The following is a 17,473-nucleotide window of genomic DNA, read 5'->3' as shown; positions in this document are numbered from 1 at the left end:
TGCAAAGATGCCCAAATTATTTGAAATCAGTTTTGCTGAGACTGATAGTGACAGTGTCCAAACAATTATTAGCTTAGTGCAGCTAAGGCCAGCTGCATCAAAGATACCAAACCACACCAGACCATATGGTCATTCATCAGAAACTTTATTATTTGCATCTTGTAATAATACAAAAATTATTTTCTAAGGAAAGAATGTACATATTTCTTGCTATTCTAGCTCGAATCCTTGATGTATAGTGTGCCAGTGTATAGCAGAACTGTCTTAACAATTTTCCAGTTGCTACTGCATCATAATACATTTGAAGCATACCTTAGAAGCAAGTGCTGAACTTCAGACAGTATAGCTAAATGAGCATTCTATTGTTTTAAACATGTTACATGTAAAGAGGCAAGGTGTTCTAAGAGATCTTTGTAAAATCCTATTTCTTTTTTTCTCCATTTTCATTATATACACTTAGCAGAAGTTTAATAATAAACCAAGTGCACTTTTATTCTTAGGTGAAGTTCAAATTACAAACCCGTAACCTGAAATTCATTGGTATATTACAATATACCGATGTCATTACATCTCTGTGTAAAGTGTGAAAATGTTTGGGGGTTTTTTTACCTAGTATTTACGATTATCAGCAGGTTTTTCATAATAAGTTCAAAGGGATGTCTCATCTGCACTCCTGCATTTGAATCGCACGGTATGGGGTTTGATTAGAAACAACTGCAAGACAGTCATTGTGAAAAAAAAAATGTAAATGATAGATTCCCTGTAAACAGAATAAAAAATGGCACCATACTAATTCAACTGTGGTTGTGGTTTTTTTTATAATGTAATGCTAGTGCATAAAGCTTGCCATTTCGTAATCAATTTTCATCTCTAAAAATTGGGAAAGAGAAGAAAAAACCCAAAAGCTTAATTCTCTTAGATCTCTACTCTACTGGACAAGAAAAAGAAAGATGGATAGAGATGTATCAAAAATGGAGAAATAAAAAAGTATATGCAAAAGTTTAACCTTAGTTTTCTACAACTAAAAGAAACCAACAACTCCTGCAGCTAGAAAACACTAGGATATAAATAATTACATTGTACATATTATTAAGGAAATTTCTGTTGACTTTAATAAATTAATATATACATGCTAAAATACATGAATAAATGAAAAGGAGTGAAAACCTCAGACATTACCAGTAGATAAAGTTAAAAACCACATGAAGAAATTTGTGGTTTATTGTCTTCGCTGGACCAAAGGTTTGGCTGTAGTGATGTGAAACCTAATTTCAGGGCAATACGCTTGTGTCCATTTTGGTGTAGATCATTTTAAATACTGCACTGCTGGCAAAGACAAGGAATCAACTAAACCAATCATCAAAACCAGCACACCCAATCTTAGTCTACATTAGACTAAAACATGCCCTATCATGATACTATATGTGGCTCTGAATCTGAACTTTGCAGCTGAAACTCTCATTCATGTCTTCATTAACTCCTGCCTGGACTGCTGCAATGCAAAGCCCTGGACATGTTCTATGTTCAGGACACAGCTGTCAGAATTGTTACCCACAGCAAGTCCTAACAACCTACAAAATGTAACTACAAAGTCTCCTGGTCTTCTGTATCTCCTACAAAATCCTTCTCCTCTTCTACAAATCCTGACACACCCCTGCTCCCCAGTACTTACTGGATCTCCCCTACACTGCATCTTAGACTCTAAGATTTTAACTAAGTCACCCATTCTCCATCCCATACATAAGACAGGTCTTTTGGGGCAAAGCCTTTAGTGCTGCCCACTCCCTGAAACATGCTCCCGTGACCTGTTCATTGAGAAATTTGGCCTTTGACTATTTTCTTTTTCTTTTTTGTTTATAAAGATAAATTTACATTGTGCTAAATATGCAAAAAGCTAAGAGATAAGGAAGGGAGCTAATACATAGTGCGTTTCAAGAAATCCAAACTGCTGTTGTTAGTAGTCGTATCAGTATTAGTATTACATTATTTAGATCTATTTTGAAATTTAGCTGGTGAAGCAATCTATGAAAATATAACAAAGAACTCCAACCATCCATTATCCTTGTCAGGGTCATGGGGTGAGGGCTGGAGCCTATCCCAGCTGTCTTAGGGGGAAAGGCAGGTTACAGACAGGCTAACACTGCGGTCCCCAACCTTTTTTGCACCACGGACCGGTTTATGTTCAACAATATTTTTATGGACCGGCCTTTAAGGTGTCGCAGATAAATACAACAAAATAAAACAAGTACCGGTACCAAAAATAAATAAATAAAATGTATTCATAACACACAGGAAAAGACACAGGGAAACTGAGGTAACGATAAAAACAATGAATATTAATGATAAAACAAAAAAAACCTGTAAACCATAAATTTCACACCTGGACCTCAACACTCGCGGCCCGGTACCAAACGACTCATGGACTGATACCGGTGCATGGCCTCGGGGTTGGGGACCGCTGAGCTAACACATAGAAACAGACAACCATTCACACTCACACCCACATTCATACCTATGAGTCTCCAATTGACCTAACCCCACTGACTGCGTGTCTTTGGGAGGAAGCCGGAGTATCCGGAGAGAACCCACGCAAACACAGGGAGAACATGCATGCTCCACACAGAAAGGCCCCGGCGTGATGTTGGAACTGACCTCAGAACTTTCTTGCTTTGAGGCAACAGTGCTAATCACTGTGCCACCGCGCTGAATCAGATTTAAAAAATAGAGAAAATACACTAGACATTGTTCAGCTTTTTGTTTGTGCATGTATATTGTTTTTGTTTATGGTAAATCGTGACAGTAACACTATAAATGCAAAGAATGTCCAATCATTTTAGCTAAGCATAACTTATCATTTATACAAGTTTATACATATTTACCTTACCTTGACATTTATTATAGAATAAGTTGAACTAAGGTTTGTGCTTATAACTCACTAACAGGTGTTAGTGAGATTCGTCTTAAAACAAAAGGTCACAGACAGAGTAGAATCTCAGTCCAACCCAATAATTAAAGGTGGGTTTTTTTCTGAAAAAAGCACCACGTCTTGGTGACACCTTTTGGTGTATGCATAGTAAAATATAGTCCGTGATTAGGTGTCTTTTTGTAATATTTCTGGGAAAATTATATTTACATTTTTAAAGGAAATCCAAATCAAATTTTATACAGAACCAGTCTAAAAAACTTGCCTTTGTTTTAAGTTACTCAATATAAACATGCAACAGTATAAGTAACTGTTCATTGTGTGCTTTGAATCTACACTGTGAAAAATGAATACAAATAACATGTAAGACCTGCACCTACCTGTACTGTACAACCATCATGTTCTGCTCCCCACAGTGTCTCGCACAGCGAATATACCTCATCCAGCTGGATTTACTGGGATCATTACCATCGATGAAGTGCTGTAACGTTCCCTCTGAATCGTAGATCTGGAAACACAAATGATCAGAGTTGAAAACAGAGACATTAATTCAGGATAGTATTGATATATCTGAAAACAGACACCCTTCAGAGTTAGAGGTAGTACATGTATCTTTTTCATCCATAAAAGAAAAAATGTCAGATACGAATTAGACACAACTAACTTTTTAGTAACTGTAATTGTAGCTACTGTAATAACACCTTGACTGTAAATTTTAATTGTATAGATTGATATACGTATTGAAATCTACTTTTACCAGTCAAATAATTTAGCTCATTTTCCAAATTGGCAGTGAAACCAACCTTACTTAACTAGGGCAGAAAAATGTTAAATATAATAATTATTAGTTTTAATTATTTAATTATTTTTATTATATATTATAATCTTATAGCTCAGTGTAAATCCAATTCAAAATAAATCTGAATTTGTATATTTGCCATTACAATCGTATCCTGTTAAAAATGAGGTAATAGTAAACAAGGTTATTATAGATAACTAAAACTAAAGACTCAAACTAGAAATAACCACTCTTTGTGTCATGGTTTGATCTTTAGGGATATTTAGGCGTTTTGTAGTTTTGGTTAACATAAACAGTAAAGCTGGAGGACGAACGCTAATGAACGGAGGACTTTTTTCCAAAAGTTCATGTGAGGGTTCCCAATGGTTAGGGGCAAATGCAATCGCATGGCAGCATGCTGTAAACGGACCAAACGTCAGTCAGGAGAACCACCGAGTTAATCCATCCACAATATGAGGTTAGTCATTAATATACTTCTGCGTGGGCTGGGCTGTAGTTACATCTTAAGGGTTTAAAAACTGAGCTTTAAAATGATTAACGGTAATAAAAACCGTGAGAAGTCGACATTGATCACTGACTGTTATTAGGGGCTTGTTGAGATTAAATCGAACAAGATACAAAGCATTAAACATATTAAAAACACAACAGCCTCATTAAATGCAGACTACTTTGGGCCCGGAGGCAGGATTCATCACGTTATCACTTAAAAGACCAGATACCGGCCATGGAGGCTAACAAGGACTGCCCAAAGAACATGTGGATTAAGACATACCGCTTAAAAAAGTTTTGGTTCTTTACAACAAATGCTCTCAGTCGCTGTTGCCATTGGCAAGCAGTAGCCGCATAGACACCAGTTGGTTGCCCTCACTCTCTCGTCCTCGTGCAACGGATTGTTTCCATCTTCATCTAAACTAGGTACTGGTAGACTATTTTCATTCTCTCTCGGTTTGCTCTGGTTCAAACTGGAAAGTGTCACGGGTTGCCGGGGCAAGCTGTGTGTGGATTATTTAGGACCCAAGATGCGGCAGCTCTGGTGCAAGTGAGTTTATTAACCAAATGTGGATACAACAGAGATGGCGGGGGTGAACATGAAACTAAGAAAACCTAAACTGGGAAAAACTAACAGAAACTAACCAGAAACAGAGATGCAGGGAGGCACAGGGAAATACACAGAATGACGGATGGAGAGACGCAGACGAACCAGCCACGAGGACGAGGTAACACATATGCACACACCAGCAAACAGGAGGGCAACACACCTGGAAGACATCACAGCTGACGAGGCAGGGGAACGTAAACAGAACGCACTGACATCAGACAGGGACCTTCAAAGTAAAACAGGAACACATACACGCAAAGACACAGACTAAGAAACGCGAACTAAACACAGAGACCTTACTACACAAAAGGGGATACACCAGCAGGGATGACACCAAACAGAGGGAACACAACTAAACCCTGGGAAACCAAAACACAACAGTCATAATACATAAAACTATCAAAAGTAAAAGTACAACAACCAAAAACACTGGGTTACTGACCCAGGACCATGACAGAAAGGTTGAACAGAAGCCATTTCCAGTGTGCTGTTAACTGTGAACTGGATGCGGTGCAACCGTATGACGTCACTACCCAGAGAAGTAAGTAACAAAAAGTTAGTAAGTAAGTAAGTTAAGAAGTAAATAAAAATGGCGGCCTACTGGTAAATTGGTTTTATATAAAATGTGCTTAAAAGGAAAACATTTGGCGTATTTTAATACCACATATGTGTTACTGAAAGCACAGTACATATTTTAGGCAAACAACTCTTAATAGCCGGGGTTCCCTTTAAAAAGAAACATAAATTGTACATAGATGAGAATAAGATTTCTAATGAAATCTAGAAGATTATAAGTTGTGGGGCGATCGTGGCTCAAGAGTTGGGAGTTCGCCTTGTAATTGGAAGGTTGCCGGTTCGAGCCCCGGCTTGGACAGTCTCGGTCGTTGTGTCCTTGGGCAAGACACTTCACCCATTGCCTACTGGTGGTGGTCAGAGGGCCCGGTGGCACCAGTGTTCGGCAGCCTCGCCTCTGTCAGTGCGCCCCAGGGTGGCTGTGGCTACAATGTAGCTTACCGTGAATGTGTGCGTGAATGGGTGGATGACTGGATATGTAAAGCGCTATATAAATACAGGCCATTTACCATTTGTCCTATTAGAACTGTCACTTCCAAAATTTCATCCAACATTGAAATTTATCTCAGCGTTTAAGATAGCATCTCTCGTGACACTGGTAGGGAGTTGCAGATTCAAATGTGAACTGAAATTTTTTTTTTTTTTTTTTTTTTTTGCTAATTTACGATTTATAGTCTGATGATGTATCAGCCTCTTTTCATAAGAATGAACCCTTGCAACTGAAAACGATATCGAGTTGTGCACTTGCAGCTCAGACAAATAACTTAATTTGATTTGAAATGTTTTAAACAAGCTTTTGCAACTACTCATTAGGCTCTTATCCACAGTCAGCTGGAGCTGTGATGATTACAGCCTGCTGGGTGTTAAACATTACACAGACCTGATTTACATGTGCACCTGCTTAAAAGCCTTACAGCTCTGTCTGCCAGCTTTAACATCGAGGCCTAAAAATACTTTTTCACAGCAACAGTGGAAGGCTGCACATCAAATAAGAAAAATGGAGCTGAAACGTAAACCAAACAAGGGTCCATTAAGAGGAAGAAGCAGCTTGCTTTTTTTCCTGTTGCTCCTGGCTCAAAGATGAGATCTCTCAGTCTGTTCCCCTAAAGAAAACCACAAGTCCTACTTTTAAACGGAAAACATTAAAATGAAATGTTTGAACTGGTGGGAAATTTGCTGATCACATTCCCCAGAGATTTAATGTTTCTTGTATTTATAATGACCCAGTGACCTCTAGTGCCACCCTCAGGCTCAATGATTTCATTCTCTATTCAAGCTTTCAGTTCCTTCAACAACAGATCTTTTTGTTGCATGGAGAGTCTGAAGTTATCATTTTACATTGATTTGAGAATGTGTAACTTAAAGGATCACTAGTATTACTGGACCGATGTAAATGGTATATGAGAAGATGACATCTAGATATCTGCTGCAAAGGCAACAGGGATGAGACAATTAAAAATGAGTAAATAAATCAACAGAAATCTGAAGAGTGCACAGCTAATAGTGATCATAAGCACTTAAAAGCAGTCGATCTCCCTTAGCCTCCGTCTGTGTGTGTGTTCATTATTAATCCATCCCTCCGTCCATCCGTGGTAAAGATGCAGTGTGACTGTATTGAGGCGGCGTTGAGTGTGTTTATAAGGTGATGACCTGAGCCAATAGCCTGCCTCTCTGCTGTCCATACAGCCAACAAACAATCAATGCAGTAAATGACTGTGAGAATCAGAGGAAACAGCTTCATTTATTATTCTCTGTATGTAAGCACTTTACTGTCTGTCGCTGTTGGACTGCCTGCACACTCTCCTGCCTTTATCCGAATCTTTGTCCATTTCACATAAACTACTTTATATGATTAAGTGTACATTTTTTTCTAGGTTGTTTATCTTGTGGCCTGAAACTCTTTCCACGTTTACTCTGTTTTACATAATTAAGACACAAAAACTTCCAAATTAGCTTTTTTGTGCTATGCACAAAGATGTTGAGTTTGCTATGATAAATACTATTTAATTTATGCAGTAAACCTTCACATGAGAAGCTGGTGAAAAAAACAAAACAATCTATGATTAATGCAGTTACGGACTGTATATAAAGACTGTGAGAGGCATGATGGCTTTGCCCATTTGTTTGGGGGCATTTTATAGCCTCATTCTCATATTTTTTCGGTGGGAGGGGGTGGGTGGGTTCAGGGGGTGGAGGAGATTACTATAATTAAACAGAAATGGTTAGTTACCAACTTTGGTGAGCTCGGTTAGCACGCTGCATTCATAAACTATATGAGTGCAATGCAGAGACATAGACACCTGCTATTTACTGCCAAGTCGCATCCCAAAAATCGTTTTTAGTACATGCACTATAATGTGAGAATGTTTATTTCTGCTGTAAATCTGGATATTTTTAATATGGGAATCTATAAGAATGAACTCACTTTGGAGTCAGCCTCAAGTGGACATTAGAGGAACTGCAGTTTCTGGCACATTTGTTTTTCTTTTTTTTCCCCTTTTAATTTTTTTTTTTTTTTAATTCCAGGAGGTAGCCACTCAGTAAAGTTTGTTTTGTTTTGTTTTAAATAAATGAGGGCTCATAATTATTGTCTACACCAACAATTCTCCTGGGGATGACTGATGAGGTGCTTTATTTATAATTTTGCAGCATCATGGAGATTAGAAGCCTTATATATTTCACATTAAACATCAGTCACTTTCAAATATCACTGTTCTGTTCTACTCAGAAGTTTACTTGTTCATTTTTTTAACATTTAGATTTTCCAGAGTAGTTTTTAAAAATTTAGCCTGCTGGCTTCACATTCACCGTGTACAGTAGTGAATGAGTGTCATTAAAAAAGTATTTTTTCATGATATTTTGGTTTTTTGTGGGGTTTTTAATCTTGTTTCAGATAATGACAAACAACAATGACGTATCCAGCACATTTGTTTTTCCTAAAGCTTTAAAAATGCACAAAGCAAAATATACAGGAAAGTAGTTCAGAAAATATGTTAAAACTTGTTTCGGTATTAGTCCTCTGCATGCTATGATCCAATGGTGTTGTGCACTGTAGGATTAACAGCACTCTAGTCTGACTCTTGGTAAAACTGACCGATTAGCTGAATTCTATTTTTTGTTTTCGTAGACTTTTAATTTTTGTTTTCTTTTTGTAATTTGTGTCCTTGCCTCATTGAAGCATTTTGAATTTCCTGAAATGGTTTTAGCATTCATTTCTTGTCACGAATCTGTGCTGATTTAAAGTTTTACCCTTGCTATTATATTATGTCACTTTCTCATTGGCAGGGCCAGCTTTTGCTGAGTTTACATATGACATCTGAAGCTCCAGTGAACTTGGGCCTCTCAGACCAGCAGCTGGTTTCTAGCTCGATGCTGTTCTGTCAAAGACGTTTTGGCCGCCTGTGTTTATCAAATCCATCGCTACAAAATTCCAGCCATAAGATAAACGGCCAAAGAGAAAATGTTGTTTAGCTGAACAGACAGAAAATGTTGCAAACATTGCCAGGCTGCCGGATTGGCTTCACGGCTCCAGCTGTCATTTTTCCATCTGAGCACAACAGTCGTCACAAAACGAGACTTTTTTTTTTTTCTTCGTAGCTTCAGTCTGTTGAAGCTAAATAAATTCTCCTTGTTTGACCCTCAGTTTGTTCGGGACAGATGACCCTTACAGCAGCACACTGGTTTATTTTCTCACACTCAGACCACACATAATACATACTATAAGTGCTGCTTCTGCAGAAAGCGCAGTGTCTTGGGAGCTTTATTCAAAGAAACTGCAATGACTAACACGCCATTTCATCTTTGTTTAATCTATTGAATAATTCTATGTAGTTTATGAAACAGTAGAAAAAGTTCACACCACATCATATCCACACTTACCTTGTTTTTCCCGACACAGCAAAGCTTTCCATCTTACTCCCATGTATAAATCTGCAAATGCTGGAGTTTGACAGCTTTTCATCACAATTATAACATTTTAAGATTTTATCTTTCAATTCTGGTAAAAATCCTGATAATATTGAGAAAGCCATGCATGACACACTTTCATGTGGTAAAGCACTATGCTCTGACAATACACTTAAAGGTACTTATTTAAATTACCCTCTTTCACCACCAAGAAATTACATTTTACATATAGGTATGCAGTATGAAGACATTTCCTCCCTTTAAGGTTTTAGATTAATAATGTAACAACATACACCGCAGCTCTAATGCAGCTTCATCTGATATCTCTTCAACACAACACATTTGACATTTATCAGTAAGTGGTTGTTTTGTTAATACCTTTAGTTAATGTTGCACAGAGTGCTGCAGAGGTGTAAAATCCACTTTCAGACATTTCTACTACTATTTCACAATTTTGTTTAGAGAAGGATTGTTCAGATCTGCTCCTTACTTTGAGTATTGGATGTTTTCTGTCCTTATTATTGTGGAAAGTGTGGCAAGTTACATAAAGTCAAGCAAAACTGATTATTTAGTTTTAACTTTTCAATAGAGCTGAAGTGGAGGGTGAGAGAGCCTAATCTATCTGCATCCGCCTCTTTGGCTTTACAAGAACCAGAAAACTGGAGGTAAGAGGGGAGAATAACACACACACAGACACACACGTGCAGACGCAGAAACCAGTGACAGCTTGTGTGTCTTTTTAAGAGAGTGGATTACAGCTCTCTCTTTCAGTCATTGATCTCTGCTGTCAGGTCTTCACTTACTGCTCTGTCACTGTCCACACACACACACACACACACACACACACACGCACACACACACACCAGGCTATACTAAATAGATGCTCTTACTTGTTACCCTGGAGCATGGATGTATGTAGCTTTCATAGATTAAATATTTAATAATTAATTTTTGCTTTCGAGCTCAAGAATTTGAATTTGGACGTATTTGTGATTGATGGCTGTTAATGAGGGACCTGCACAGCCTCAATCAACACCCTGGAATGCACACATACACACACTCACTCTCTCTCTCTCTCTCTCTCTCTCTCTCTCTCTCTCTCTCTCTCTCTCTCTCTCACACACACACACACACACACACACACACACACACAGGAGGAGAGACTACAATTTACCAACAGTGTTTTGACCTTCTGACCTAATTACAGAGAGTAAATCTTCTCCTTGTCTGGGCCAAGAGCAGAGATACTCTGTGATGTGTCTGAGTGTGTGCATGTGTGTGTTTACAGACAGGAATGCATTTCAGCTATCAGTTAAAAACACTTAACTGTCGCTCTGAACCTACACTGGCATGTAAATGGCCACTTCGCCGTCAGACGACGATATGAGTGAGACAAGTGTGTGCGTGCGTTAAATGCATTTATCACTTTGTGTGTGTCAGTAAGTCACTAATGCAGCTGTGAGTTATCATTTCTGAAGGTGTTACGACACTTCCTCTATCACACACACACACACACACACAAGCATATGGGAGTGTGTTTGAAGCTTTTAACAGAGAACAGTTTTGTTTGTTATGAAATGAAGCTAATATTAGGTGATATTTGGTGTGACAGTTCAGTTTTTCCATCTTCAGTATGTCAACACACACACACACACGCGCACACGCACACACACACACGCACGCACGCACGCACACACACACACACACACACACACCAAGTGTCAACAGACTTCAGAGTCTGAATTCTCTCTGCAAAACAACAAAAACTATTTTATAACGGACCCTGTATATGTAATAAGTATAAAAAACAAAAACAAAAACATACTTGTAACTAATTAAAACCCCTGGAACTGGATAATTAATACCATAACCTTTGTGTTCTTAAAGGTCTTGGGGAAAAAAGGGTGGAAGACTGACTTCAGGAGTGAGTTATGATTGCTGGGGGGAAGACTTTTGCATCTTAACAATGTTAGATTTCTTTGAAAATGTAAATGTTCTATTTAGGCCCCAAAACACTGCAAAAAAAGGGGAAAAACCCCAAAACAAACACAAACACACTTGAAACATAAATTTCTTTGTTACTCAAAGCAAGCAACGTGTGGTTACACTTGAAATGAACACTACCATTTTATGGTGTTAAATGATGTGTAAAAAAAGTTAGGGTTAAGGTCGGGGTTAGAGTGCTGCTCACAGCATGAAAAGAAATAAAATTTAAAGATGAGGGTCCTAAACAATTTCCTTAACACCATCTTACAACATAACAGTTTCCCTCTTTGGGGGCACTTTATCTATATTTAAGATCTTTTAATATATGCCATGTATCCAGTTGAATAATTGAATAATTGAGTTTGAATCATTTTGAATTGATTTTTTTTTGTCAAAAGTAAAAAGCAATGACCAATATTTACTGTATGTCCTGAAAGTAGCCTTAAAAATGTAAAAGTTAAAATAAAAAGGTGCAGTTTCTCTACTGTGAGTTGATCTTGTCCTGCACTTGGGGCTAACTCCAAAAGTGAGTTAATCTCCATTGACTTTCATGTTAAAATGTGCAAATTTAATACAGAAATAAAAGTGCTTACAGTTATTATTATGGTCTTTACAACTAATTTCCCTCCTTTATAACAACTGAGTCCATCTCACCTATTAAAGGGCAATTTTTTTTAATAACCCAACCATTTCAAACTTATGAAGGCTTAAGGTAACAAGTGTGATTCCTGTGATTGACCTATGCGTTGCATCCACAGCTTTTATGACATCCCATTCTAAACAGATCCCTCCCTTGGCAGCTCTAACAGCTTCCATTATTCTGAGAAGGCTTTGCACAAGATTTCAAGCAGCGTTTGTGGAAACTTTTGCCCGTTCATCCAGAAGAACATTTTTAGGGTCAGAGTTCAGGGCTCTATGCAGGTCAGTCCAGTTTTTCCACACTAAACCTATCCAACATGCCTTTATGGAACTTGTTTTGTGAACTGGGGCACAGTCATCCTGGAAGAGAAAAGGGCCTTTCTCAAACTGTTCCCACAAAAATGGAAGCATAGAATTTTTCAAATTGTTTCTGGTAAGCTGAACCATTAAGAATTCCCTTCACTGGCGCTAAGAATGCCAGGCTAAAACCCAGATCAAGATCAATGATCAGGGTAGCCCAACTTTTGTCTTTATGGTCCATCAGCTAGGCCTCATCTCCACTGTGTGCTGTTGGTTCATTTTAAATACAATTATCTGACAAATAATATGGCATAATGTATCATATTGCCCACCTAGGTCGTTTGTGGGGGGTTTCTGTGAATAAATTCCTAGTATTTTTGTTAATTAGCATCAATTAACAGGAAATTATCTGTACGTAACCAGCCAAGCATGCTAGCAGTAGCTGACTGAACAACTTAATATGCCACCATCTAATCCTTATATGCTATGCTAACTTCTAGCTCCAAAAAACCCCAATATGGTGGTGGTAAAAACAGAGGCTTCAAAAGAAAAAGACCCAGAGACACACAATGGCTGATTCCACTTTTTATTTCATAATATACACACACACAAAACACTATGTAGGTTTTGTTTTTGTTTTTTTTGCAAACCTGCAAAGTTGAAGTAACTGCAAGTCACAAGTCACAAAATGTAATCGTGGTATTTATAGCTGAAAACAATAAATCACAGATTTCCCTCTGAGGGGTTTTCCAGACTGTAAATCACACAACAAATCAGCCCTCAGACCCTTCATGCAGAATTAATGACTGTGCAATAAGTTTAAAAATTTTTTGTTTTGATTCAAGATCTATCACACAGGTAAGGAAATCGCAGAAAGGTGTATATATATATGAGTGACAAAGCAGTTCTCCCAGTGAAAATACTACAGCCAGATGACCAGACTTCCTGCGATGTTATATGAATAATGAACCAGCTTAACCTGTAAGTTTCCAAAAGCTTACAAATCAAAACTACACAGTGTGTAATTTAACGTCATTTGTAATAATTGAACTAAAACATGATAAAGCTTACATGCTAATAAGTATGTAGTCTTGATATGGTAACATTAAACCACAAACGCTCTTCTTTTATTCAGAACTCAGTCTGACCAACCACATGCTTTTCTCATCAGCTGACCACATCTGTCAGCTGTTATAAAAGACAAACATCAGCCTCAGAAAAAGTCAGCCTCTCCACCCTCTTCTTCTTCTTCTTCTTGTACTAAACGCACCGTTTTCTTCTTCTCGTTCTTCTTTTTCAGTCCAAATCCTGTAAAACTGTTCCTGAGAGCGGATCAATGCTTGCACACTTCACTTTTACAGCTAATCAATGATTATCCGCTAATTCCACTGTTATCTGCTCTCTTCATCTGCCTCCTCCTCCTCCCTGTTATCTTACCATGTCTCCTCCTCCTCTGTCCTCACTCACACTGCTCTCCTCCTTCACCTCTTCCTCCTTTTTCTAATTTTACTATAAAAGATCTCTGCATTCACAGCTTGCACAATTGACTTGATTACAGGACTGTGGGGCCACGTCTGCAGTGATTTTGCATCTCTTTTGTCATTTTTGTGTCTGTTTGTGGTCATTTTTGTGTCTTTGTGGTCATTTAACCTCTCTATTTGACTATTTTTCTGTCACTTTGTGGCAATTTTATTCATCTTTGTGTTCACTTATGTTTTTTATGGTGATTTTTGATCTTTATATAGCCATTTTGTGTGTTCGTGGTCATTTTTCTCTTCATGTTCACTTTGTCCCCCTTTGTGGCCATGTCTGTGTCTCAGTAGTCATTTAAGACCTCTGGTAAATTTTTGCTTCTCTTTGCGCTCATTTTGTGTTTCTTTGTGGTCAGCTGTGTTTGTGCAGGCCTTCAGTAGCCCTACATTGTCATTATCTTTGTCTTTGTGGTCATTTTGACTCTATTCATATTCCTTTAGTATCTTTTTTAGTCATTTATTCATTGTTACTCTGCAATTGTTTTGGATCTCTTTGCCTTGATCTCTTTTTCCTCAACCTTAGACAATACGTCCCATAAGGGTAGTGTTCATATCTGTAGACATTTGATTCTCCTCGTTATTGTCACTCTGTTAAATCTTCCATAGCCACATGATTTATTCAGCCTGCCAAAAATAAATGGAAGGTTAAATAAAGCCACAGTCCTGCTTATTCACCCAATCTGACACACTGCTATTCAATCGTTCAGTTTCTTTAAAAACACTACATGTCGCTGAGGGGTCCATTTTTCAGCACTAAGCCTTATAAACTGTGCTGCCATTGCTGCCATCACCACCGCTGCCATCATGCCCAAGAGCAACAGTCTGGGCCTCTGCACACAGCCAGAGCAGCCTCACCATCTGAAACTGTGTTTTCAGCAAGCAGCGAGCAGAGTCATAAATCTGAGGGCTAATAATCGTTCAGAGAAACGGATAATATTTGGATAACCGACGCTGATTCACCTCAACGTCAACAGCAGAAAGTTCTTGTCTGGAAGCAGAGGTGCTGCTTTCTCACACAACAGTAAGAAGCAGAGGGGGGCAGCAGCCCACCACCCAAAAGGACAGAGACCACCACCCATCAGAACACCTTTGTCTGTGCTGCAGTCCATGGCACAACTCAGCTCCTTACAACAGTCCTGTTGACCCAAATTAGCCAAACCATAGCTCATCTCCAGCAGCTCTTCATCATGCTTTACTTTTTCAGCAATTTTTTTTTAAATTTGAGTTGACTAATGATTCTTTAAATGTAGTTTTAAAGTCTTATGCGACTCGCAGTCTTAAGTGTTTCGAGTGGTCAGTGAGACTGGAAAAGTGCTCGATATAGATGCGTAAAGGTTTTTGCAGAAATGTGACAACCAAGAAGACTGCAATAACTTCAATAAGGAATCTGCTTTTTTACTTTTAAATTTTAAAGTTTTGCCTCTAAAAAAAAAGCTCTTGCCTCTTTTACGCCAACGTGTTGCCATTTCTGCCTCTTTGCCTTTTAAGAGCCACCCTCCATATTTGCAGGTTTAAGAGAGAATTATTAATGGGCAAAATATGTGGGCTGCATCTGCCAATCATTGGTAAATTTATTGCAGTAGCCCCTCACTTAGACGTGGTTTCAGAGCGTCCAAATTTAGGATCATTTATTTTGTTTGCAATGTGTGAAACAGGGTTTAGATTGAGCATTGTCTGCATCAGTGGAAAAGACGTAAACAAGAGTAGCAGTTCCACATTCCATGCTAATGTGGGGCATAATCGCTGCATTCACTGAATCCATTCCTTCACGGTCAAGAGCTCAGGTTTTTCTTTTAATTTGTCAAAAGTCTGTGTTTGTATGTCTTAGCCTGAAACATTCTAATCAGACAGAAACAATAATTTTAGAATGAGTCAGTTTTTCCATGCACACCATGACACTTTTTTTTTAGCTATTATTATGACAGAACAGGAACGCCGGGAGAGAGCAGGGGAAGACATGCAGTAAATGGCCCAGAGCGGATATGAACCCGGGCCTTATGGCATCTGGGTCACCAGCTCAACTAGGTGGGATAGAATAGCACCCACAACAGACGAGTTCAGGCTTAAAGCCCTATTTATTAAAACTAAAAAAAAGGCACTATTTATATCATCCACGCCTCATTATTCCAGGCCTTCATTTATATGCAAGTCACCTATCAAATCTCAATGATCTAGCCAAGTTTGAAGCACAGATTTAAATTTGTGAAACCTTTGTATAATCATAATCTTGTTACAGCTTTGTTGGATAAAAGTAATTTATAAAATCAGCTCATAAGTGCTACCACAAACACAAAATTTTGAAAGTTGCCAAATTTCAAACACACCAATGTATTTGGCCAGGCTAACAAGCATGCTAACATGTTTGGTCTTGTGGCCTTCAGAGCATGAACTGCTTGCTCCTGTCACTGTGCCACTCTGATTTCGTCTCACCCCTGAAAGTCTGATAGCTCGACCACAGGAAAGGCAAAAGTCGGGAAAGCTAAAATTGTCTTTTTGGATAATAATATTGAGAAATTGGTGGTGATTTCCCTTATCACATTTCTGAGATTTGCATACCATTTTCTTTTCTGTTTTTATACTTTTTCACACTTTGTGTCATTTCCACTCTGTCTTTTCTATCATTTCTTCTCTCGTCTTCTTCCTATAAAGCCCTGCTGTTTTCCAAAGAGCTAGATCAATAGAGTTCAATCCTCCCTTCAGCAGCTGTCTTCAAGACCCAACCCAGAAGACAGCCTATTGCACATTATGAGGCTGCTTCAGCATCCAGCTGACCCATCTGTAGCCATGACCTCTGATGCTACTTCTTAAAACTGACCACTGAAAGAAAATCCCAGCGTAACTGAGCTATTTCGAGGATTTAAAAACTTTCCAGTAAATTAAAACTGTTTTACTTGTTTTAAGCTCCAAACTGAACAACAATCTCTCACTTCCTTCAGGGCATTTCTAAAAAATGTTTTTCCCGACACAAATCATTTGACACAAATCATAAAACTGAATATGAACAAAAAATGTTGTGAAAAAACTGTTTGGTGATTTTGAGCAACCACCAATTACCAATAAAATCATAGGGATAGTTGTGGAGAAGGCAGACATGCGTGCACACACACACACACACGCGCGCACACACACACACACACACACACACACACACACACACACACACCGGAGAAAAGAATGCAGAATCGTATATCTTGGGATTATTTTCGCTTTAAATCTTTCTGGTGAGATTAGATAAGAACACATGGCTAGCTTACCTAGCATGGACTCCAGGATAACTTGTTAGCTCAAAAATTTATCTGACACAGAGCAGACACATTGCACACTGGTGCTTTGTTCGATGGTTTTTAAACACTGACCAGTGCTTTCTTTGACAGACAGGTGGGTGATAGCAGAGGCAGCTATAGCTGCTAGCTGTCTGCTGGGGTTCCCCTCCACTAATTGGAGTCACTGAACTGGACCTCTTGGTCAGGTTTGTGCTGCTGGTGTCTTTGAGTATTTTTAACACAATTATCTGACAAATAATATGACTTTCTGTGTGTTTAATTATAAGAACAAACCACCGCAGAGTTCACGAACCCATGAATAGAGTCACAGTGGTCTGTTCATTTGTACAGCTTATGTGCACAACACAACAATATAAAATTAGATAACCTATACACATAAAAATAATAATAATTTAGAAAACCCCCCAAATTATCTCATCAATCAATTCTAAC

At 38.4% G+C, this 17,473-nt stretch overlaps 1 protein-coding gene across 6 annotated transcripts in view; it reads right to left on the bottom strand.

The window, feature by feature from the left end:
• prdm6 (PR domain containing 6) overlaps positions 1–17,473 on the bottom strand; it is a 126,252-nt gene that overhangs the window by 83,796 nt on the left and 24,983 nt on the right. For all 6 annotated transcript variants that reach the window (XM_085426354.1, XM_085426358.1, XM_085426353.1 and 3 more), the window contains exon 5: positions 3,304–3,431. In XM_085426354.1, the coding sequence (XP_085282480.1) occupies positions 3,304–3,431 (128 nt within the window). The remainder of the gene's footprint in view (positions 1–3,303; positions 3,432–17,473) is intronic.

The sequence above is a fragment of the Rhamphochromis longiceps genome, linkage group LG12, assembly GCF_057381845.1.
Source record: "Rhamphochromis longiceps isolate RC_006_pf linkage group LG12, R_longiceps_female_GT1.1, whole genome shotgun sequence".
NCBI classification, from domain to species: domain Eukaryota; kingdom Metazoa; phylum Chordata; class Actinopteri; order Cichliformes; family Cichlidae; genus Rhamphochromis; species Rhamphochromis longiceps.
The sequence above is the reverse complement of the archived record's forward strand: the minus strand, read 5'-3'. Positions and strand labels throughout refer to the sequence as shown.